The 24,938-nt window shown below is 41.1% G+C and overlaps 2 protein-coding genes across 3 annotated transcripts in view; both read left to right on the top strand.

Moving 5' to 3' along the window:
* Positions 1–24,938, top strand: part of si:dkey-13a21.4 (uncharacterized protein LOC494576 homolog) — a 991,873-nt gene that overhangs the window by 841,783 nt on the left and 125,152 nt on the right. The gene's annotated exons all lie outside the window — the stretch shown is intronic.
* fgd1 (FYVE, RhoGEF and PH domain containing 1) overlaps positions 1–24,938 on the top strand; it is a 194,969-nt gene that overhangs the window by 64,655 nt on the left and 105,376 nt on the right. The window contains exon 1 of one of the 2 annotated variants that reach the window (XM_028813297.2): positions 13,094–13,503. The exons of the other annotated variant lie outside the window; for it this stretch is intronic. Within the exon in view, the coding sequence (XP_028669130.1) occupies positions 13,449–13,503 (55 nt within the window). The 5' untranslated portion in view covers positions 13,094–13,448. Of the gene's footprint in view, positions 1–13,093; positions 13,504–24,938 lie in introns of those variants that run through there. 2 annotated transcript variants of the gene reach the window in all.

The raw sequence follows: 24,938 nt of genomic DNA, 5'->3' as shown, positions 1-24,938 counted from the left end.
TACACATTGTCAGAAATTAAATTTTACAATGATCTGATGACAAATTGTTGGCAAACGTGCATGATTAGGTGTGCTGGCATATGTTCGTTTATGCTATTTTTAATAAGAGAATTGAAACAAGAATAGCCAGTTCAGCCCACACTCTCGTGTTCAGCATATCATCTCATCCCTTAGTTGTGGCATAAATGACGCAAGAGCAAACTTTATCAAAGACCCCTATCTAAGGTCCACCTCATCATCTCAGCTCCGCCAGTGATTGGACACACAACTGACTTTTTTTATAGTCCAGGCAGTTAGCATTTTTGTTACCTGTCACAACGTTGCCATCACTGCAGTGCATCAAGTATGCTTGTCAAACAGTTGACTTTTTTTCTGACTTTCCAGCCTTTGCCTTGTTTTTCAGTTTTATGACAATTTACTCTAACAACACTTGACTTGTACTGAGTAATGAAAGCCAGCAGTCTTTTTTCTGGTAGTCCTAAGTAACCCAAGATTTCCTGCAGTTTGGGTGACACTAGTAGGCAATGCTAGGCAGTTGAACTTTTTATTTAGCATTTGCTACATTTGCTTTGAGTACTTAAAGGTCAATGCAAGTACCAGGATAAAAATGTAGGAGTGGACACCACACTGCACAAAGCAAACATGATGTGAGTAGAACCAGATGTAACGTGGTCACTGAGCAAATTCCAGAAATTTGGGGTACCAAACAGCTGTGCCACTGAATTGACATGTGCACAAGTGAAACCAGCACTTGAATAAGCGTGTCCTTTGGTTATCTTACTGATGTAACATTTTTGACACTAGTTGTTAAGGGTAGTAAGGCTATGGTGTAGTGAGATTATCACAGACACTACATTGTAAAGGAGAAGTTGATTAAACACCGCCTCAATATAAGAAATTTAAATTTTATATTAGAAGGACTCCTGCAGTTGCTGTTGTCCCTGCAAATTTTCATAAAATTGAATATAATGCAAGAAAACCCAAAAAGTATGTGGTTATGACAAAAAGTTAGTCAGTCAGTCATTATCCAACCCGCTATATCCTAACACAGGGTCACGGGGGTCTGCTGGAGCCAATCCCAGCCAGCATAGGGCACAAGGCAGGAAACAAATCCTGGGCAGGGCGCCAGCCCACCACAGGACAAAAAGTATATTAAAAATTTAAACACAAATAATATCAAATGAACACTCCAGACATAACAATATACTATAAAGTGCTTAACAAGACGATGCCAGAAACTTAAAAGTAACTGCCTTTGAGGAAAGATGATTATATGTCCAGATATAAAACAGAGGGTAAAACTAAAGAAAGCAACTCAGTCTGACTTATAAAGTATTTACAGTCTCACCACACTTTGGCACACATCTGATGTGAACTGTGATCAAACAGTGCAGGACACACGTCCCGTTGCTGCAGAAATTGCAGCGTCGCAATGACTTGACCTCCTTGGCACATTGGGAATCAAACTCAAAGTCCTTATTAAGTGGGTTTTGTCTCCCTCCACCTTGTCCTTTTATGTTTAGTTTTGGGCAGGGATCTGCCACCAGCCCTTTCATTATGTTGTAGGTGCCAAGGCATATGGACTGGCAACCTGACAGGAATGGAGATTGAAGCAGGGAGGCCATAATAGAAGGACAGCGTGGAAGGAGCTGCAACCTGGCCGGGATGGTTAGTGATCCTTATCCCAGATGGGGTAAAAAGACAATGGATGAACTGGGCAAACAGGGATACCAGAAGCAGTTCACTCCCCCACACAATATGTAGCAGTGTCCCTCTAGGCTGTCTCCAGGGACTACCGGATGACCACTACTGCAACACCGGAAGCATTTTCAGGTCCGGTTTAAAAAAAGCCCACCTTATTACCTTGGAGAGTCAGAGTTGAGAGGAAGTGCGGAGAAGGAGAGAAAGAAAGCATTTTCTTGTGTGTTATCATGGTACTTTGGCTGTGTTCATCATTGGAAGGTGTTGGAAGAAATGAAAAAATAACTTTTTTAAGAGACTTGTGGGGTGACATTGTGACTGTGATTTGGGGCTCAGTGGTCCCCTTTGTGTTTACAATGTCTACACTTGGCTGGTGCTCTGCTCTTTACCTGCTGTTTGCCCTGCTCCTTTCCATCTGTACTGTATTTGCTACATTGCTGTGTTTTTTATGCTACAGTCGCATGTTGAGGGGGTAAGGGAAATAGAAAGGAGTTGTCTAAATAGTAGCACCACTTGAGCTTTGCATTAATTTATCAGTGTGACAGCCACAACATAGAGCACCTGATGTTATGTGTTTCGCGTTTTTAAAATTGTGCTTTTGCTGGTTGGATTTCAAATTTTTTCCTGAACCGATGTTCTAGTCCTGATTTTCAGTTGATGTCCCTTTGCCTGTTTTTGGATTCATTTTATTACTTTGCTCTTTTTGGAACTGTTTCTAAGTCTCTTTTCTCTACGTTTAGTCTGCTTTAGACCACCCTTTTTGTTTATTAAAAGTCACAGTCTGTTGCTCATGCCCGCTTTCACATCAACTCATCCATATTTCCAGTACAACCAAAGTGTGTGCTTCGAACCACACTTAAGAGGACAGCACACTGTACTGCAGACAAGCAGCTTGACTTTACCTCTGGAAAGGCCCACGTTGTGGGGCTTTTCTCTGTGTGTCTGCCTCTGGGAGTGCATGTGATCCACATGTTCACTTAGAGGAATCGTTTGGCGGGAAAAATATACCTTAGAATCACTGTAGAGAAGTGATCTTCCTTTTGAATGCGAAACTTTCCTTTTGACTCCAACCAACCAACCAACCAATCATTTGCTGCACCACTTTGTAATAACCGTGGCACAGCCACAGTGGCTAAGATAAATGCAATTGACATAGGTTGGGAGCATGCGCTGATTACAGCACGTTGCCACAGCAACTAACCAGCCAGATTGGGACCCGAGTGTAGCCATGCAATGGGTGACACTTCAGCACCACACTGAAACAGTGTGAAGTTTTTACAATGGTTGGAGTGCCAATCCTGCCACCAACCCCTGAATTTTCCCTGCCATTTGGACTACCTGCTTGCAGGGCTTGATGCAGGTTAACGTCAGGACAGAGCAATTGCAGCTTAAGGGTCTTGCTCTAGGGCCCAACATAGTAGTGTCATTTCTGCCGTTTTACGGGGTTTGAACCAGCAACATTGCGATTGTTGATGATCCTAACCTCAGAGCCACAACTCCACCCAATAGACATACTGTATGGCGTATTAAATGCAATGAGACCTTTAGAACATTACACAGCACTAATATAAATCATATATAAGATCAAACACAGCTTTCTGAACTTGGTACAAGCCGCTTGCAGAGGGAAGGTTGTGCATCTGTGACAATGTTACTTTTTGATTAGAGCATAAAGTTCAAAATGAGGTTGATCACACCTTTCAGGAAGAAGAAAAAACAAGCTGGTGGGAAAAAAATTTGACACGAGCCCAGAAGTATACTTGAGTGCTGTGCAATTGTGCTATGCATGTAGTATCTCATTACTAGAAGGCTGTTCCTCAGAGGTGAGTAGTCTCACCATTATCTGTGCCTTTATGTTATCCTTTTGGAATTGGTGAATCTCCTTGCTTTAAATGAAGAGACCGTGGATAGTAAGCAGAGGCATGCAGGTGTTTTTGAGGAGAGGTGGAGGAGTTTGCAAGTCCAGGTTTTTTCCCTACAGCTTCAAGATCCATTGTGAGGTGAACTAGTGTGTAACTGGTGGTGGGTGTATTTGTAATAATATTTGAAGATTTGAGTATATCTGTTCATTGTATGCCCAGTTAGTTGGTCATATCTCATCCTGCAAGAAAAACTCTGTTGAAGAGAGACCAGACTTCTGCTTTTCCAAAGACAGATTTCAGTGCCTTTTGGGAATATCTGCAGGCCCATCAAAAACATAAAGCCTCCCACATGTTATTCAGTCTCCTTAGAATGTCACTGACTTTCTTGTGTCACTCAAGCTGGATGATATTTCAGATCTTTGCTGAACATAATAGTAATACTTGAATTAGGTGCCGTTAGGACAGTTTCATCCTATATTTTACAATACAAGGAGTGTATCATGCAAAAGAGGTTTTGTTATTGGGACTACAGTTTAAAAGTAGTTTGGAGGTTTTTAATTTTTTTATGTAGTGTCTCATACTTTTTCAGATGCGCATTATTGATCTTATGCTTGACAGCCCTTCTGTGAAGCCCAAAATTGCTGCTGTTTAGAAGGAGCATTCCTTTAGCCAGGGAGGTGCCTGTCTCTGTCCAGTGCAGAGGATGTAAGTTCAGGCTTCAACTTCAGGATGGTTCACTTACTGTAAATAACTGCATGAAGAAAGGGCTACCTACTGGTGATCCCAATGTAGTGGAATTCCTATTCATGGATATGAAATTCATTTCCTTACACTCCCATCCAGTGGCACAGTTGGCGTAGTTTTAAAGTAGTCGGATTCTGGCCATGCCAACAAAAATGGTAAGATTTGTGGCTGAGATTTTCATAAAGATTACTGCATAATTCTGTCAATTGAGAGCGTCATTTCAAGCCATCTTCCCAAAGTAAGTAATGTGTGCTGTGGAACACAACTTTGTGTCTTCTTTTGACATCTGACGGGTGACTCTGTGGTTTCACGTTTAACTCCCTACCACCAGAACTGGCTAGTGCTTTTCTTATAAACACATACTGGGCCCATTAAAGGGCTTTACATTTTTATGTACTTCTAGAGCCACAACATTGAAGATGTCCTCTAGCTACTTTTAATTTTCTCCCTTCTGTTATTTATTTTTTAATATGTCCTATTCTCACTTAACTTATCATACTCTCCTCTCGGTACTGAAACATTTTTTAAAATATTTATCAAATTTTTTTATGTTCAGATTTTTAATTTCAACAACTTTGCTACACATATATAAGATTTATAATCCGTGATGGCGTGAGCTTTAATCCTACTTGAAAGAAGTGATCCTCCCACTGCGAGGGAGTTGCCCAGTACTACAGAAAAATAAGAGCCACGACGGGAGGCTTGCACATGGCTGACCAGATGTCTCACTGTGCCCCTGCAACTACTAGCATTCCAGATCCAGGCTGAATTGGGGCCAGACTAGTGAAGCTGACCCTTCTGCTCCTGTACAAGGGCAACCATCTTTTGCTATCATGTTGTACCACAGGCCCCCAGAATAACAACAGCAGCAGAGATGGAATGATAAATCCTACTGTCATAGGCTTGTCACAGTCAAGAAATTGTGATGCCCTGGTAGCCAGCAGCTAGCATTGTCTTGAACCCCGAGCTATTGATAGTCATTAAACTGAAGATAAGTCAGTGCAAAGAGGACTCAAACCAGCAAAGGCTGGTATAACAAGTGCCTGGTGCTTTTATTAAAACAAACTAAAATACGGTTCAAAATAGAAAAAAGTGGGGTGCAGTTCATCTTCAAATAAACAAATAATCTAGAAAAACAGAGTACATGTGGTCAACCCTTTTACTGGTCTGTGTCCTCACCCTCGAGGACCCTGTGTGCCCTGCTCCCTTCTCACAGTGCTGTCCCTCAGTGTCTGTGGAATTGCTCTTGGAGTGCTTGGTTGCCTCTGCTCCCCTTTAGTGCTCAACAGGGGGCAACGCTACCCCCAAAGTGTCACTGCTTCACACAAGTCCTCTTCCCAGCCTCCATGCCTCCTCACTGTTGCACTGGCTGTCTCTACTTTTCCTTCCAATATTCTGTCATCTTTCCGCAGATCTTCAATTCTCTTCACTTAGCCCTTCTTCTTTCCCCAGGCAGCTTTTCGGCATTGTGGGCACACTGGCTCCACCTACCAACCCATGGAATGTCAATGGGGAACAGCTGAGCCAATCACGCTTGTAAGTAACAAGCAATCAGCTTGCCTCCCCATTGAACGTCTTGTAGATGCACAGCATCACACCAGAGTACCACATACCCACAAGCTTGAGACAAGCTACACTGTTTGTAACTCTTTTAGGGTGGATGTCGACTTTTGACAACAGGAGGGGTTGAGGGTGGTAATCAACTGTAAACGGTGACAAAACCCACCATTACATTTTAGTTTGACTCTCTTTGCTAGAAGAAAAGTTAGCTTGGTTGGCTTGACTGAGATTTCCTGTGCTCACATGAGTTGTGAAGAGCAAAAATGGTATCGACATCTGGTGAGAGATCAAAACGAAAATACTCAGTGGACGACATTTTGCATATTATCTATGAATTGGATTCTGTCTTGTTGGACTCCAATTTTGATGCAAGTGATCTGTAGATCGAGATCAAAAACTAAAGTGATGTATCCACATTAGCTGATCGATGCCCAGCTAATCGCGGTGCTGAATATGTTCCTGTAGCTGATGCACCTATGGCAATGTTCGCCTGGGTAGACCATCACTTACAGTATAATGACAAGAGGTACAAACCAGATTGCATTGCACTGCGACCATGACTGCTGCTGCCATCCCCGTCATGCAAAAGACAACCTGGCAGCCAGCCTGCCGCACATCCCTGCCAGCCAGCATGCTGTCCATGAGTGGCTCAAGCCACAAGAGATGGCAAACTGGTGGCCACAGCACACAGTAACAGACATTTTATGTTGATTTACATGTGAAACTATTGCTTTGTGTGCTTTTCTGAAAACTGCATTTTTTGGAAAAAATATTCAGCCCTCAAAGAGTTAATAAAAAACTGCACACCACCATGGATCCTATCATGCACAGCATCACAGAAATTGTTCCACTTTTGCATTTTTAACTCATTTCAACTCACAATGATGAGAAATTTAACAGGGCAGGAACCAATGCTAGATGGGGTACCTGTCCATCATCAGTCACACTAATATACACATAGTCACTGATTCCAGAACAGGCTTGAATCATCTGTTTTATCATCATGTGTCACTTTGTGCTCTAAATACTGTGATGATAGCACTTGCTTTGCAAAGTGCCATACAAAATTAACATACGATACAAAGTAAAGAGTGATCAAATGATTAAAAAGAGTGAGTGAAAACCAGCAGCTTGATTCGTCTACATTGTAGGCCTTGTGACGTTTCCTCACTCACAGATGTACCCATTTTAGCTTCTATCTTGAAGAAAGATGATGCATGGTCCCAGGTCCATATCACACCACTTGATTAGTCATTTAACCTTACATATGCTCAAAATTCTGGGTAACCACACAGTTGTGTGCCTGCAAATTGCCGGGCTTTGGGATTCAACTTGAAATAAACAATGCATGTACAGATTGCAAAGCAAAAGGTTTACCCTTTTTAACGAAGCCCCACAGTTATGGCTATGATTGTTACAATGTGTAGATCCTTTTCCAGCAATACTTTGAATGGGATGACACTGGGTAAATGCATTGGTTAACTGTCATAGGAATTACCTGGCATTACACCAAATGGTTTTACTGAGCCAACTGATCAGTAGGATGCCATCACCTTAAATTTCTGTGACCACAGTTGCAGGAACCTTAAGCCTAGAGAATAGTAATGGTGCTGGTCTGGGTGACAGTTGTTGGTTAAAATGGAATGAACTGCGTGAGCAGAGAATAAATGCTGGCGGTAACAACCAGCTAATTCATTTTTGGATGACTGTCAGAAGTAAATATAAAAAAGCACTTATACTGTGTGCCATTCCCACCTCTTTGGCCTCATCTAGTAATCCTAACATTGGCCCATCATAGAGTATTTAAGTAACTGCAAGGGAGGCCTCAACCCTGATAAGAGCACACTCCTCTATGTGGGGTGACATAGTAATGCCAAATGATTCGGAAGGTTAGCCTGTGTATATAAGTGTGGAGGAAACAATGGTGTTTTTGGATTTGCTGTGCATCTGAAATTAAAATCTAGTAGAAACAAAAGTGTAGTTCTTGAGCTTAGAAACAGACTGTAGCATTTATTAGCAGATGTGTGCATCCCAGCCAGAGTGCTGACGAGTAAGGGGGACTTATCCTTTCTCCTGTGCTATGATACAGCAGTGAATAGCAATTTACAAAGAAAAATGAACGCGTTCCAACTTAATAACACTTGATTTTCGGGCATGGAGCTGTCCTTTGTGTCCTGGAGACGGGTCATGGAGCAGCAGCACATGTATTCCAAATGTGTGAAAGCTGCCCTGCTTTCATGATCTTTCAAGTGTAAAACTAAGCTTACCACCTTTGGAGTTCAGTTAAATGCTAAAATAAGGAGCTGGACAGTGAAGTGATTAAAACCTCAATTAAGCGGCCGAGGAGAAAGATCAATCTGTTCATCTGTTACTGCAGGGCTGACCCCGTAACCCTTGCAGTGGAGCTGCAGGTTAATTACAGTGCAATCGTCATGTGCTTGAGGGCTTGAGGAGGTGTTTGGGAAGGGGGTGTTGGACAGATGGTGTTGCCTCTGGGGAGGATTGGACACTGTGCTCCATTTAAAGCTGAGGTGACATGATGCCAAATGCCATACTTCAATAAGGCAACACAGGACACCATTTCTAGGAGGTGCAGAGATAATGGAAACTGCAGGCTAATCAGATGATAAGGGGGCACGACATGGAGGACTTCTCTTTGACTCGTGCTAGCCAGCCTTTACTCACACTGACCTTAACTAAATCTTAACTAGAAAAAGAAAATCTGAGCACATTTCACCAGTTTTAGCGTTGCTACATTGGTTATCCGTGTCATTTACAATTGACTTTAAAATACTGCTAATGGTGTACAAAGCCTTAAATAATCTTGCGCTGTCCTATATTTTGGAATGTCTGTCACCTTACGCTCCAAGTCATAACCTCAGATTTTCAAATGAAGGTCTGCTTATAATTCCAAGAGCCCATTTGAAAAGAAGTGGTGAGGCAGTCTTTTACTGTTATGCACCTAAAATTTAGAATACTTTACCAATAGAAATTCACCAGGCTAATATTGTAGAACAATTTAAAAAAATGCTAAAAACCCTTTCATTTAAAACAGATTTTTCATAGCTACATTTTAGTTGTATCCATTTTAGTCTCTATGGGCACTGAATTATCATTTTCCTCTGATGTCTGCAATTCCCTACTAATCTGAACTATTCTCTGCTGTCTTCTGGTTCTTCTGTGATGGCGATCTGCACCACCACCACCACCTGATCATGGTACCATGTTGCCCCCTGTGTTTATGGATTGAATGGTGGGTGTCTCAGATGACCATCATCATCAACTTCATTCAAGCCTGCAAAGCATGGGGACTGATTTAGACCATCTATGTTGGACACAATACAATACAATACAATACAATTTTTTTTTGTATAGCCCAAAATCTCAATGGGCTTTGACAGGCCCTGTCTTTGACAGCCCCCCCAGCCTACTCTCTAAGAAGAAAAGGAAAAACTCAAAAAAAAAAAAAACCCTAGTAGGGAAACAAATGGAAGAAACTTTGAGAAAGGCTGTTCAAAAAGAGACCCCTTTCCAGGTAGGTTGGGCATGCAGTGGGTGTCAAAGAGAAGGGGGTCAATACAATACAATACACAGAAAAGAACAGAAGTAATCCTCAATACAATATAATAGTAAAATAAAAATATTACAAGTACACAGCAGAACTCAACAGTAGATGATATCACATAATATGATTTGGATTTGTTCCGAGTCGTGGAGACCTCAGCCATCAAGCTGCCTCCCCCTACTGTCCAATCTACAACTGAGACAGCGCTGGGCCAGCCAATCCGATGTAAGGATCCGACTACCCAATGATTCCTGCGATCCTCCATCAGAGATGACTTTACTTTAGGCAGGCAGAACAACTTGGCAGGTGGCCAGCGGCACCAAGTGCCACATTTGAGTACCGAGAAGAGACTATATATTAGTGCATAGACCATGGGAGGTTCTTACAGCCCCCACAAGCTGAACTGAGTTGGTATATTCTAACTATTTCGTGCCACTCTGATTACAGATTAATCTCAGTTAGTGACCTGCCTTGTCGTGTGTATGCTTTAAAATGTGCCCTATAGTATGAAATGCAACATACTCTATTGAACGTGCAGTGCCGTACGTTTAGAGCGTGCTGAAGGCATAGTAAAGCATCTTTAAGTATAAAAACAACCGAATGCCCAGTGGGAGCTGCGTGGTCTTTTGGCCTTGGGACCCCTGCAGAATTTTGTTTTTTTTTTCTCCCGCCTAACTGAAGTGGGGTTTTATTTTTTATTTTTTTTTTCCCTCCTGGCCATCTGATGTTACATTTTTCTTTGTTACCTACTGTATAATATTATTAATAATAATAATAGATTACATTTATTGATCACCTTTCACAAACCCAAGGTTGCTTTACATACAGAGTTAAAAAAAATAAATAAATAAAGATTGCCTAATCTCGTTTGTTTATGTTTTATAATAATTTTATTTCATCCTGTAAAGCTCTTTCAACTACACTGTTTGTATAAAAATATTAAATATAAATAAATGTTGTTGTTGTTGGCCTGAAATCTGTCATACTGTTTGTTGACCAAGTTTGGCTGTAAGTCTTTATTGCTCACACATGGGTTTCGTTGTATTTTTACTGATTAGTGTGACTATAATTCATCACTTTTACTGTCCAAAGACACCTTAATTGTGTGTTACTAGCCAGAGTGGTCACACAGTGTTGTTGAGCCATTAAGTGTTACTGATCAGGGAGCTCTTGCATAGACGTTCTGATCAACGTTTAGAGACTGTGGTCCAAGTTACAGGCCAGGGAGTGTCACTTTCATAGTAATGAGAATGGCTGCAATGAGGGACTGCAATTCAGTGGTGTGGACCAGTGGTGTGAACCAGTGGTGTTTCATTTGATTAGTAACGACCAGAATGGTCATACAGTGTTGCTGTCCAAAGCTGCTGCTGTATATTTGTCTGTGTTATCTTTTTCTCATTTCTTATCAACTAGACTGGCTCATTGTTTTACTGCCCACAGTGATTCTGAACAGAGCAGCCCTTGTAGTTTGAGAATGTGGTTGTTAATTTAGTTCTGGTCGGCTGTAAAGACCAGAGTGTTACTGGGTAGATCCATTCATACATAGTGTTACTGACCAGTCCAGAGTATACTATTCAGTAGCTGATATTACTGATGAGTACTCACTGACTAGTCACAGGGTACAGTATTCCTGAGCAGAGAGAATGCAGTTCATGTGCAGGAGTGATCAGAACAGCTTTGACTTCATCTTACTGACCAGTGGTGAGAGATTTTAAACCAGTGCTGCTGATCAAAGCAGCTTCATGTCAGTAGGTGACCAAAGTGTTTACACTGTAATCCCATGCATAGCGGATCCAGGTCTGCTGTAATTCACTGTTAATGACCAGATTGTGTCTCCCATTGTGCTGCTTACCCTGTAGGGCAATGGGTTTGCAGAATGGTGTGTAATACCCTCTGTATTCTAAGCAGAGCAGTTCTAGCAAAGAGATTTTGAGCAGCACAGAGGGACATTAGTTCAGTTTTACTTACCAAAGGTGCATTTGGATAATGTTGGTGAGGTGTCTGAAATGTCTTTAATTGACTTCTTAGTAAATAGAATGTCTCTAACTGAATTACTGACCAGACTCCCTTTAATTCAGTGCTACTGAGTGTTTTTGAGCAGTACAGGAGGGACACTAATTGAAAGGTGTGGATCACAGCCGCTCTGTGCCAGTGGTAATGACTGAGTTGGTCATGCATTATTACTTTGTAAAGCCTCTTTCGCCGGACCAATGAGCTTCTAAGTCCAGTCACTATTCAGGGAGTGAATGTGGAGGTGATGCACTCCTACAAGTACTTGGGGGGTCCACATCAGGTGGCAGGCTGGACTGGTCTCGTATCACAGAGAAGTCATATAAGAAAGGGCAGAGCAGGCTCTCTTTTTTTTTTAAGAGACTGCATTCCTTTAATGAGGGTGGTGACGTTCTTCACATATTCTACAACTCTGTGAGGATTCAGCAGGTTTTCTATGCTGTGGTGTGCTGGGCCGGTAACATCACTTCAAAAACGGCCCACGTTCAGTTATGGGATGCACTCTGGACCCCATGGAGGTAGTAGCAAAGGAGAGAATTAAAATAAAACTGAGTGCCGTTATGAACAATGCTGCACATCCTCTCTCTGACACACTCACACCGAGGACATTTATTTTCTTTCTTTTAAATTTACTTTCTTTTTAGTTATTCTGATGTGTGTTCAAACCATAGTATGTGTACATATCTATCTATCTATCTATCTATCTATCTATCTATCTATCTATCTATCTATCTATCTATCTATCTATCTATCTATCTATATCCTAACTACAGGGTCACGGGGGTCTGCTGGAGCCAATCCCAGCTAACACAGGGGGCAAGGCAGGAAACAAACCCTGGGCAGGGCACCAGCCCACTGCATCTATCTATCTATCTATCTATCTATCTATCTATCTATCTATCTATCTATCTATCTATCTATCTATCTATCTATCTATCTATCTATCTATCTATCTATCTATCTATCTATCATGCACAGTATTAATGACCATTGGGGTGCAGCTTTAACTCACTATTATTGATAAGAGTGACTCTGGCAAAATGTCATTGACCAGAGTCCCTTTACTTCTGATTTATTGAGTGACCCACCCTTAATTGAGCGGTACAGTGAAACCCGTGCATTACTGACAAACGCAGAGGAGCTTTCATTTGAAGGCCCAGACTGGAGATGTTTTGACCATATAACCTCATGTGTCATGTTACTGAATGGTTTGTACATTCTTTTAATGTCCAGAGGTATTGGCTTTTCACACATTGTGACCAGACATATAGAATTATATTGATAATTTATTTTTCCCATTCATTGATGAACACTTGAGATCTAGTTTATTCACTAAACTGACTGTGATAACTCGCATGAGTCCCCAAGGCCAGTGTTTTTTTTGTAGAGTCACCTTAGTAACTATAGCTTTGCAGTGGAAGAAGGGCAGATAGCCCTCAATTTGTTTCCTAGGAAACGATTTGCCAGCGCCTCTCTGTGTGTCTGTGTGTGTCAGTGTGTGTGCGTGTGTGTGTCTGTGTGTGTGTGTGTGTGTGTGTGTGTGTGTGTGTGTGTGTGTGTGTGTATCTGTGTGTGCATGTTGCCGCTGGGGGAAAGAATCAGCAGCAGGGGGAGGAGGAGGAGGGAGGGGGCGTATCGCTTCATGGCTATGCTGCATGCATGTTACAGAGAATTGCATGGCACAGATTAGTGGAGCAATCTGGGAGGATAAACTGCTAGCGAATATTTTGCAGAGTCAGAAATCTGCACAGCCACACGCCTTCTTTGCACCCTGCAGCCTTTGCTGTCTGTCTGTCTGTCGTTTTGGGGAAGCTGCTGCTTCTGCTCCTTTTCCCCCCTCCTGTTCTGGTGATGTTGCTGGTTGCCGAGCAGATCCTAGGATCGGAGCAGCTGTGTGACTGAGTGTAGGAGGGCTACTGCGGGAAGGGAGACGTCTTTGCTACTGGATTTTTAGGACTGGGGTTGCTGGAGGGGACTCACTCCCCTCTGGGCTTTCTGGTTTTTGAATGACTGGTTTTGTATCTTGCTGTGCCATGTACATGGAGAAGACCATCATTAGGGGTAAGTACATCACTTTCATTTTTACCGGTCCTTCCCGTGTTGAGAAGCATGTTGCCATCGAAGGCAGCAGGAAGACAGGGCACAGTAGGACACGGGCAGCTAAACCCAAAATTGCCATGTGATTAGCATTAAGAATAATAGCATTGCTTGTTCCTTCTCACTGCTGCAAAATTAGCCTCTTCCGTTGTGATAATTATAATAATTTGTTACATATCATGCTTGAACCTTTTCTAAAATTTGGAATCCTTGTTTTCATGGCAGAACTAAGCAGTATTGCAGAATGAATGAAATCATAATTATGAATTAAACCTCTGAAGGCTCCTGCTGCTATCAGATGTATACAAATTACGAAGTTCATTTTTTACCATTTGAATGCTTGACGTGCCCTGCTGCTGTGCCGCCACTGCTACTGCAGATTTTCTTGTGGCATTGCTGTTTCTTAGCTGTTCTTTCAGCTGTCAGTTTTCATGGATGAAGATGGTGGTGATGAAGATGCTAGAGTCTGGAATGCAGTTTCCACAAGCTACTGTTGACTAGGTTCTTATTCACTATTATAGTGCCTTTCATGTGATGATGTTCAAAATGCTGGAGCCCAAAAAGGGGTTTCTTATGGGAAATCCTGATATTCACTTACAAACAACTCTGCTTGTGTTCATCTTTATAGTACCTGGCATGTGGTGAATGCAATTACTAAGCACTTGAAAGTGTAAAGTCCAAAAATACAGGGTGATATGAGGAATTCATAAGAAAAAAAAGGGATATTATCTGTGAAGGCAACAGTTACTCTTATTTAGTGGCTTATCTTATAGAGGAAAGAAATCTTACAATGTTATTAATTTAATATGTAATTAATGATAATATATTGTATATACTAAAATTATTCCATCTATGGCTAAGGAGAAATACTCAACAGAAAAAATCAAGATATGATAGATTAAGGTGACAATTCTTTATTCAAAATACAATATGATGCAATGCAAAGATGGAATAAATTCAGGTGGTGTGGTCAATCATATGTGTCATCTGCACAGCCAATATAAACAGTACAGAAATGAGGGAGATCTAACTTAATCCCAGCAGAGACTGGAGTGAGGCAGGGGATAGTTAACAGACGGCGATCGATTTGGCTGTCAGCAAGGCTGATGTTTGGGCTGCAGTTGGGTGCCAGATGTGTAACAGGTGGCTCTTGGGCTCATTGCCGATCTCCAGAGGAGAGCTCTGAGGCACATAGCATGCCAGAATAAAACTGGGAGCAAAGATGACAGCCCGACAGTGCTTCCAATACCCAGAGGGTAAACCACCGTCAGCAGTCGTCGGAATCCTGTTAACTCCTGCGGCAGGTCAGGAAGCCCTTCTGTTTTGATAAGAGGTGTTTACTGTGGGCGCAGGGAGGTGCCAGCAGACAGAGCCCTGATCTTTAACAAAAACTGGAATATATTTTTGTTCACATCACTGAAAACAATCAAGCTGAATAAAAGAAAACCTTTTTAACTGAAGTTATTTTCTTTAGCACACAAAACCATGGATATCTGTTTTTTTAATTTAGAAAATTAATAGGATTTGCACAATGATAGTGTACATTTTGTCTGGCCTTTCACTGCACCAAAAATATAGATACTTAAAAAAATGGAATTCATAATAAAAAAATGTGCATTCATTATTGCAGCTGGACCGATAAAATGTTACTCTTACATCAATATAGTGAGGCTCAGGGAGGGTGGGCTCAGGACAGAAATTTTAGTCAAACCACTGGAATGTACCTCAGTGGAAACTCAGCACATTTCTAAAAGGAGAGACTGAGCTTGTGCATTAATTCCAGTCTGTAGGACCTCCTTTCCTCTTTGACATTTTTCAAATCTTAACAGGCACTTAAACACAACGATCAACTTGGGAAAAAAATCTAGAAGGTTCTACATGAGTTGAGTGCTCATTTCTTATTTTTATATTTATACTCTAAATATAACCCTGTTTCTCACTTTATATCTTGTATGACATCTTGGGTGCTTAAATTTATGAAAATAATGTCTTTGTATGAAAGAAATGACCATCACGTAAACTAAACTGTGCAAGCAGAAGGAAGTGGGCACCTATCTGTCCATCTGCTCTTGGAAGAGGAGCTCAGCCTGACCTGCTCTTTTCATTATTTGTACTTGTGTTGTTATTGTGACATTGTTCTTATGTACTGAATGTGACTTCACCTGCTGTTCCTATTTCTACTTAATTCAAGAGCTGGTCTGTTCATTTTGAAATCATTTATAACTTGGGAATTGCTGTTTCTGAAATTTTATACCAGTGGATTATAAGAAGTGTCACAACCAGCAAAGCACAGAAGTAGGATCATCCATACATCTGTCAGCACCCAAAATGTTAGCTGAAAAGTCTTATTTGTACTAAAGGCCTGGTGTAGAAAAGCATCATTTATCACATTGTAATTGAACTTCAAAAGGCAATCATGTGGTCACCTTAAAATAATGAGGATGAAAAAGAAGTAACCAAAAATGAATCCACGTAGCTAGCAGCATTGAATTTACTGGTGAGATATGTTGAAAAGAGTGTGAATAAACATACACGGTAATATAATGTACCATATAGCAGTCACATCTTTGCTTTATATAGCAAGCTTTACTTTTGGTGCCCTTTTTGTAGTGAATATCAAGTGATTTACAGGTATAAAGTTAGAGCAAAATTATTTACAATTAATCTTCTAGTTGCAGCAGGCAGGATCCTGAGGGTCACACAGGGAGCCAATGGTTGAGAACTTTGAGTAAATCTTGTAGTGCATAGTCCCAGGCCTTGGATATTAGGCCACAATGGCAGCTTACAGCAAAATTCACAGCAAATCACATTCTCCAGTCATCTTAAAAAAATACCAAGGTGCATCAATTAAAGCAAGAAACATCGCAGATGCACATTGGGAAGAGTCTGCAGACACTTTACAGATCTGGGTCCTGCACCGCTCAACTCCTCATTAGGTCCAATCCAGGAAGATCTCATTCACAATTATGAGATGTTACAACCCGACTCCTCATTAGTTGTAGTCTCTATGATTGTTGCTCCAACCTGCACCCACCCTGCTTCTGCCTGCCTTCTAAACAGGCCACTTCTCTTTCCTGCTCTCAGACAGGGCAAAGAGCTTTTTCTGACTATCCAGCCTGCTCTTGAAGACTGGCTTCTCCACACATTAAGACTGCTTAAGTATTCTACCAAATCCGCTGTACTTGGGACATTCACACCTTTTGACCTATTATCTCACATTTCACTCTGCTTTTGTTGATTGGTTGCTAGTTTACCATGCTAATATTCCATCTGTCTCTTTCTCTGCTTTCTAATGCCCATCTTTAGTTTGTGAAGGACAGGAGCAGGGCAAGACTGGCATAAGACAGGAACCAGTCCTTGTACACACATACTGTATGCACCCAGACTGATTTACACTGGGTCAGTTTAGAGTCTTCCTTTAAGTTAACTTACTCTTCTTTGGAATATCTTTGGGGGAACCACAGTGCTGTAAAAAAATAACCTGCAAGCACACAGGGAGAATGTGCAAACTCCAGACAGACTGTCATCGGGCCCAGATTTGAACCCAGTGTCCTTAAAGCTGTAGTGCAGCAATACGGACCTCTGTACCTCCATGCTGCCTTTTCATTTACCTGTCAAAGAATCAAATGTATTACAGACATCTTGATTTTTTTTTACGTTAACATTTGCAAAGTAAATAGTAATAGTGATTATAAACAACATTCTGAAAACTGCTTAATCTGATTTAGAGGTATGGGAGGCTGGACCATATCACAGCACTACCAGGTACAAAAGCTAGTCTTGGACAGGGTTGCCAGTTCATTGCAGGTCCCAACCGTGTACAACCCCATACTCAAATAGTGCCAATTTAGAACTGGCATTATAATTAATATCAGGCAGGGACTTGTGACACAGTTGTCAGGGCTTTGGACTACAATCCCCATGGTTATGGGTTCAAATCCCAGTCAGTTCACCCGTCTGTGCTCCAAATGGAAAACTAAAAGAAATTTAACCAGTTGTATACTCAAATGTTTTAAGTCATCTTAGATAAATTTGTCATTAATAATAACAAGCATGTTTTAGAGAGGTGCGGAGAAAACCATACAGGCATGGTGAGAACATACAAATTTCACACAGTCAACAACCAGGTGCAATGTTCAAGTCCAGAATACTGGACTTGTCAGGCATCAGCTGTAACTTATCCATCTCAATAGTAGCAGAAATAATAACAAAGAAAAAGTTGAAGTATAAAACAGTGAAGTGAATGTGCATAGCAGTTGATTGAAAGTAAGAAGTAGATATTAACACAAAATACAAAAGAGTTTTTTTTAAAATGATTACATATGTGGAGAGCATATCTAAATGGCTAAAGAGAAGGAGACAATGTAAATGTTTTTAATGTCAGTCTCACAGAAAAACCTAAAGAGCTTCATAGAGTAGTATCCACAAAAATGAATATGTGTTCACCAAGGGGTCCGTGAGCAGTGTCTATGGAATAGCTGGATTGCTGACATCAGAGTATCTTGGGTGTCTGTCTTGTTTTTACTGAGCTGGGGGAGACTGAGAGTAGTCAGTGGTCCTAGAAGTTAAGGCTTTCTGTTTGTTGTGGTGTATTGCACAGGAAGCTAATGTAGCCAAGAGAACAGAGGAGTGATGAATGAATCTGAAGCTGGTGCAGTGTCCACCAGACATTGGCGGTGTGCAGTTCACACACCCTCCTTACTCACATGCTGTAAGGGTGATGTTTCTGGCTTTGATGGAGCTTCTAGTTAAATAGCAACTATCATTAGTTCAGGTGGACTTTGAATCCAGACAAACTTTAATGATTGGCTTGGTATGAGTGAATAAAAGCTTCTGCGTCAGTGTGGACAGGTGTCATAATCTGGGTTGGCACCTGCTTTGCACCTAAGGCCAAGGATATACTTAATGCTACTGTGACACGTGTGGTTGCAGACGCTGCTGCTACACAAGCAGTGCACTGACTATACTTGCACCCATACTTTATGTAAATCTGGATTTTACCAGGTGGCAGTGCAAACAATGTCCAGTTACGCTGTGCTGTGAATTGAGTAAAGAAAGATGTTCTTTGCATTCTGGTGCTCTTGGGAAGGTGCAAAAAAAAAAAGAGCGACACAGAAGATGATATGTGAGACCTTTAAATGTATCACACCATTACGATGGCGAATATGCAACGCTTGTGTTTCCTATGCAAAAAATGGATATAGAAAAACAACATGAATACTTTTGCATGTCAGCATTTAAGTTTGATGATTTGATTCACCATATCGAGTCATTCATCAAACATCGAAGCATGCAGATTGAACCTGTTGGAGCCGCTGTGTGGCTTGCTTGCCATCACATGTTGGTAGTAAGTGACGATGCTGACATCATGTACCAAAACCTGAACACGCACCCCAACCAGATTTTTGCGGGTACTGCAACTTGCGGAACTCGCAAATTTCTGATGACGTGTGGCAGCCATGATGCATGTGCATAATGGTTCTGAGCGTGAAGTATAACCTGGCCTTTATGCTGTTGTAATTGATTCTGTGCCTCAATGGCCCCAGTAGAATTAGCAGGCTTGGAAGATTCATGAATGAGAAAGTGTAGATGTGTATGTAGGTGTGCCAAGCAGTGGGTTGACATTTCATCCAGGATTAGGCTCTGGCAAATAACTGACTTTGTCATGGACAAAGCAAATGGTGGGATCGGCTGTTGTTTCGTCTCAATTTCACCCTCAGTTATCTTTGTAAGGAAGGGTAACTCAAACACCCACTTTCTGTATCATTGGGTTGTCGTATTGTGTCTTGTTCCCCCATGGCTGGCCTCCTTCAAACCATGCTCTTCAAAAACACAAGGCTGAAGATGGTGCATAAGGCTTCAAACGTGATTGAACCCCCTGCTGTAGAAATACCATCATTTGAGTCTTTGGGTAGCTGTTTAAAGCAGAAAAGCAGCCAACTGGGGAGTGAAATTAAGGTGTGCAGAGACAGTTTGTTTTTGGTTACCAACTGTAGTACTAGGATGTTGTATCGTGTTAGCCATTATGAATGTAGTGAGAAGTCAAGTAAATGACTCCTTTTTTTGGCTAACTAAAAAAGATTACAATTTGTAAGCTTTCGAGGCAACTCAGGCAACTGTAAATGAAACCGCAGAATGTATAAGATGTACTCTCGACAAGTATCAGCATTTTTTGTAGTAAAGAAATAAGATTTTCTGCAACCACTTTCCCCGGTTGCCTCAGTGATAGTGAGTGAGAAGGAGAAAGTGGGACCTTGTGATCCTGCAGTAATGCAAGTGACTTTGATTGATCAAACACATGAAGACAATTAAAACAAATGCTTCCCAGGGTGACCCTGCCACTGGGGCTATGGAGAATGGCCTGTGGGTGTCACCCAAGGCACAAGAGCTGAAACCGAGTCGCATTGATGTTTCAGATTAGCTTGTCTAGAATTACAGTAATAATCAAAGACTGATTTAAAAGGCATGTGAATTTGCTGAGAGCATGTGGTGTCCAGTGCTTTCTAGGTGAGGAGGGCCAATGCACAGTAAAGACTAAAAAGCAAAGGGGGGGGGGCTTTTTTTAAAGTGATCCCCGTCAAAATTCTGAAAACAGATGTACAGTAACATCGAAGCATTTTTAACATATTGTAGGGTTTATAGGTCTGCCGCTTTACAACAGGAAGGCGGCCCACTGTTTCCGAAGTGCTTTCCATCAATGTGAGTGTCAGATACAGAATCTTTTCAGACCATTCAAGCAGAAACTCTTTAATTGCAGAGTTTTTCAAGTTCATCCTTTGCAGGAGTGGTCAGCGCGGGTGCTTGAAGGTTGACTTGTAGTTATTGTGCACAGTACCGTTTCATCTTTCATTGAACTGTTGACCGAGTACGCACTGTGTTTTCTCAGTCTGGTGCTCAAAAAGTCCCTGCAGCGTTTGTGCTGATTTTCTAAGAAATCAATTAAATGTGAATTGCATTTGACATTTTTATTGTATTATACGATATTTCATTCTCTGTCTCTCGCTCATTCTCTGTCTTTGGTATGCCTGTTAATGTCTACCTTTGCTGTCTTAATAATTCACGAAAGATGGTGGACAAACCTGATGAAGTGGTACGAGATCCAGATAAGAGAGCCTTGTCTTTCCGAGTGGATGATACAATCTGTCAGTTAATGAAAATGTTATCTGGCACATTCCAAAGAGAATGTATGGCTTGGCACTAACATTTATGGCATCTGTACATCCATTTTTTAAATCAAATTTTTCCTTTACAGAGTCATAGGGGGACAGAAGTGTACACTGATAGTATCAGATGTATGGTAAGAAGCAGCCATCACAGGGCCTGCTAGCTCATACACCACCTCTGAGTCACATTAGAGCTGCTGGTCCCCTAACCCACTTGTGTTTAGGAGGTGGGGGAGAGACAAGTATATACAGACAGTGGCCAGGTCATGAGTGAAAACCAATCCCTGGAGCTGTTAGCCCAACTATATAACTAGTTGCTCACTTACACTCATATTAGGCCAGTGTGAATCCACCAAATTACCTTGCAATGTGCTTAATTTTGAATGCACAGATGGGGTTCAGGAGCACAAAAGCAAAATGTGCAATTAAGCAGTAAATTACAATAGACACTGGTGAGAGGCTGGATGCTACGAAATACGGCCTAGAGCTTGTTGTAAAGCACTGTATAAGGCCTTTGGGGCAGTGTGCACATTGAGGCATAAAAGTGGCATGGCCACCCTGATCCAGGAGGGACCAGTAACTGCCAGATTACTTTGTACTGAATTCTTGATCTGTGACTGTTTTCCCTTATTTTATTATTATATTATATTATATTATATTATATTATATTATATTATATTATATTATATTATATTATATTATATTAGGGGGCTTTGCACCCCTGCCAGCGCTACGCGCTGTTGTGAAAAGTGGGGCTGAATGCACCCCAAGGAGACATGGTCGCTCCCCCGAAACCCCTCTTAAATGGTAATACAATGGGAAACAACAGTTTTTTTTACCTCCTCTTTGCTCGATCAGCTGTTGGCTTGCTGCTGCTGCCGTGCCGCATGATCTGCATCTCGTGTGGCGATTCGAACGTTTAAAAGCCTGTACAGAAGCTGTCCTTTTGTCTCACTGCCTTGTTTCTCTTCTCCCCCAGACATCCCCAAACACTATTCGATCACTTTTCGCTGTTCCGTTATTTCACCGAGTAATATTTTCCGTTTGTTTGCGCTAATGCGATCTTTACTTTAATTTTTTTGAGACTTTCAGATTTTCCTACTTCCATTATCTCTAACCTGCTCTGCATGTGCATCACGTTTGCTTGCTTCCAAAGGTTGTAAGTATGACGTAACTTGTCCGTCTCACGGGACTTGAAAGTGTCTCTCTGTCTCTCTTCCAAAGATCACGTCTCGTCGCAGGAAAAAAGTCTTGTATCGTCGCAAGATTTTTTTTTTATAATAGAGAGATTATATTATTATTTATATTTATTATTTTAGGTGTGAAAATGGATTCTACTTTAAAACTTGATAGCCATATGAACGCAGTGGTAAAATCTTGCTTTTTCCAGTTGATGCGGCTGTCAAAAATCAAGCCTGTTTTGTCTAAATGCAACCTTGAAACAGTGATGCATGCTTTTATAACCTCTCGTCTAGATTACTGCAATGCACTTCTTTTTGGAATTAGCTAGGCTTCCATTGCTTGCCTACAGCTGGTGCAAAATGCTGCTGCTCGATTTTTAACTGTTACAAACAAGCATGAGCACGTTACCCCGATTTTGGCTTCCCTTCACTGGCTTCCAGTTCATTTTCGAATCCATTTTAAGATCCTTGTATTTATTTTTAAATCCTTTAATGGTTGTGCCCCATTTTATTTGTCGGAACCGCTGCACCCTTATGTACCGTCTCTCTCTCTCAGGTCAGCAGACCAGATGCTTTTACGTGTTCCTAAGACACGATGCAAACTCAGAGATGATCGGGCTTTTTCAGTTGCAGCTCCAAAACTCTGGAACAATTAACTGTTGCACGTTAGGCAGGCTCCTTTACTTGCTGTCTTTAAATCCTATTTAAAAACACACTTTTACTCCCTGGCCTTTAACCCAGTATGATATGTTGACTATCTGTGTACTTTTTATTTTGAATTTCTTCAGCTCTTATGTGTTTATGTGTTTCTGTTTTTTTTTACCCTTTGGTTATTGTGTGCCCAATATGTTGGGTTTTATTGTACAGCACTTTGGTCAGCCTTGATGTTGTTTTTAAAGTGCTTTATAAATAAATAAATAAATAAATAAGTTTTTTTCTACTTAATCCTGTATGTGAGTTTAAAATAAAAGAGAACTGTAACACATTGAAAACTGAAAAAGAAAGGGGCTTAAAAGAGAGAAGAGAATGGCAGACAGATCATGGCTATCCCCCTGTTACTTAAACAGTCTTGTGTCTGATCATATTACTCTGTATATTTACAAGAAATTCACATATACTGCATGTTTTAGTATTTTGTTCTTGCTGTGTAGACGTCATTATTCCTAAACATGACATAGACATGTTCGTAATTCAAGGTATGTAGCCTCTCACAGTGTTGGTTTCTGAAGTTCCCAAGCTTAGTTACATGTCCTGAAGTTCTTTTCTGCAGACATTTTTTGAAGAAGCACTACACACTCACTCTACTCTTAACCAAAACTCAGAGAGAAACTTGGGAAGCCGGGATAAATCTGTCTGGCCGCCTTGACTCTGTTTGGCTTGGCACCTGACCCCCGCGCCTAACTGGCTACTGCACAGGATCGTACCTGGTGAGAGAACTCCTCTGAAATGTGCTTACTGTGTCAATGCCAGACCACAGCACAGACATGCCCATACGGAAAAAAGGGGCATTTTTAGGGAACGTCATAGTTGGCAAATGCAGTCATCAGCTAAATGAAAATGCTTCTATACCAGTCAAATGAAGTCCACTCCAAAAACTAATGTGCACAATACCATACTCTTGTAGTGAAGCATCCACTAGTGTAAAATTGATTTCAAAGGTGTAGGGCATACAGAGTGGATGAGAGAATGGACAAGAACCATGAGCAAGGCTGTAATAATTCTTGGCATGGCTGTAACCTTGGGTGGAGTTCACCCTTTTTGACTTAACCCCATACTCTTACTTATTCATTCATACACAGTGGGTGAACAAGGCATTAGGATGTTTATACATTTGGCCATCTGATGCTCATCAAAAGAGGTCAAAATTAAGAGATATTATATTTCTAGCAAAAAGGAAGCTGGCTATTGAAGAGACAAAGTGAGAGAGCCGTGACGCAGAGAATGTTGACATCCTTGTGTCTATGCATGTAGGACAAGTGCGACCATAACACTTTTATTTTGTGCAAGAACTTTACAGATCGTTTTTGTTACCCTGTCTGTGTGTTTTGGGCCAATGTATTGCTCTAATAAAAACATATAAAGTCAAAATAATGCCTAGAATGTAGTCTTTAGAGACTGTTAAGCTGCCTCCCTCTATTCCTTGAGCCTTCTGTTGATACTAACAGTTCTTGTCATGTAGTCATATATGGAATATCCTTTTAGTGAGCAACATGATTGACTTTACAAAGCTGACCTCTTTTTGGACTGCAGTCAGACAATACAGATAATTATTTTCTTTTGGTATGAAATGGCTTTGAAGGATATTGTGGAAATCGGAACAAAACAAATGGCCACAACTTTTGGTATGGCATTTAAGACAACGCACATTTAACAGAGTGAGAGATTACTGCAGCCTGTATTAAAAATCATACTCATTCATTTATTTTCCGAAGCTATGCTGAGCTGGTCTGTGTCAGGATAACTGGGTGAAAGGCAGGGAAAGTCTCAGGACTGGTGGCTAGTCCATTGCAGGCCACACTCAGACACACCCACACATGACCAATTTAGTCTTTCCAGGTACCTTAATGAAGACATCTTTGGGATGTGGAGGGAAACCGGACTACCTAGAATAAATACACATGGACTTAGGGAGAACGTGCAGATGGTGTCAGGGATACGATTTGAAATTTAGTTCCTGGAAGTATGAGTCAGCAGCTCAAATCATTATGACAGTGTCCCATCCACATTAAAATATTAAATATAAAGTGAAAGTAGTTTGGATCAGTATACATAGTTTAGTATGTTGTGTTTGAAGCTTCACTGCTCAACCTGCTATGTTGCCAGTGATTTTTGTTGTAACTAGTGCATTTTACTTTGGGACTTCAAATCTACAGGGTGTGTTTTTCTAATCGTGATTAAACCCACTAGACATGAGCAAATAGAGACTGCAGACGCTTACTCTTGCTGGATTCTTTCCAGGGGGTCTGCTAGCTATTCTGTTCATTCCAGGAAGTTTCTAAGTCAGTGTCATCTCCTGTGTTTAGTTTTTCTGTAATGTGATTACAGTGTTCTTCTT

This window comes from Erpetoichthys calabaricus, chromosome 11 (assembly GCF_900747795.2).
Source record: "Erpetoichthys calabaricus chromosome 11, fErpCal1.3, whole genome shotgun sequence".
In the NCBI taxonomy this organism is placed as follows: domain Eukaryota; kingdom Metazoa; phylum Chordata; class Cladistia; order Polypteriformes; family Polypteridae; genus Erpetoichthys; species Erpetoichthys calabaricus.
Note: the sequence above shows the minus strand (reverse complement) of the source record. Positions and strands in the feature narration are given on the sequence as shown.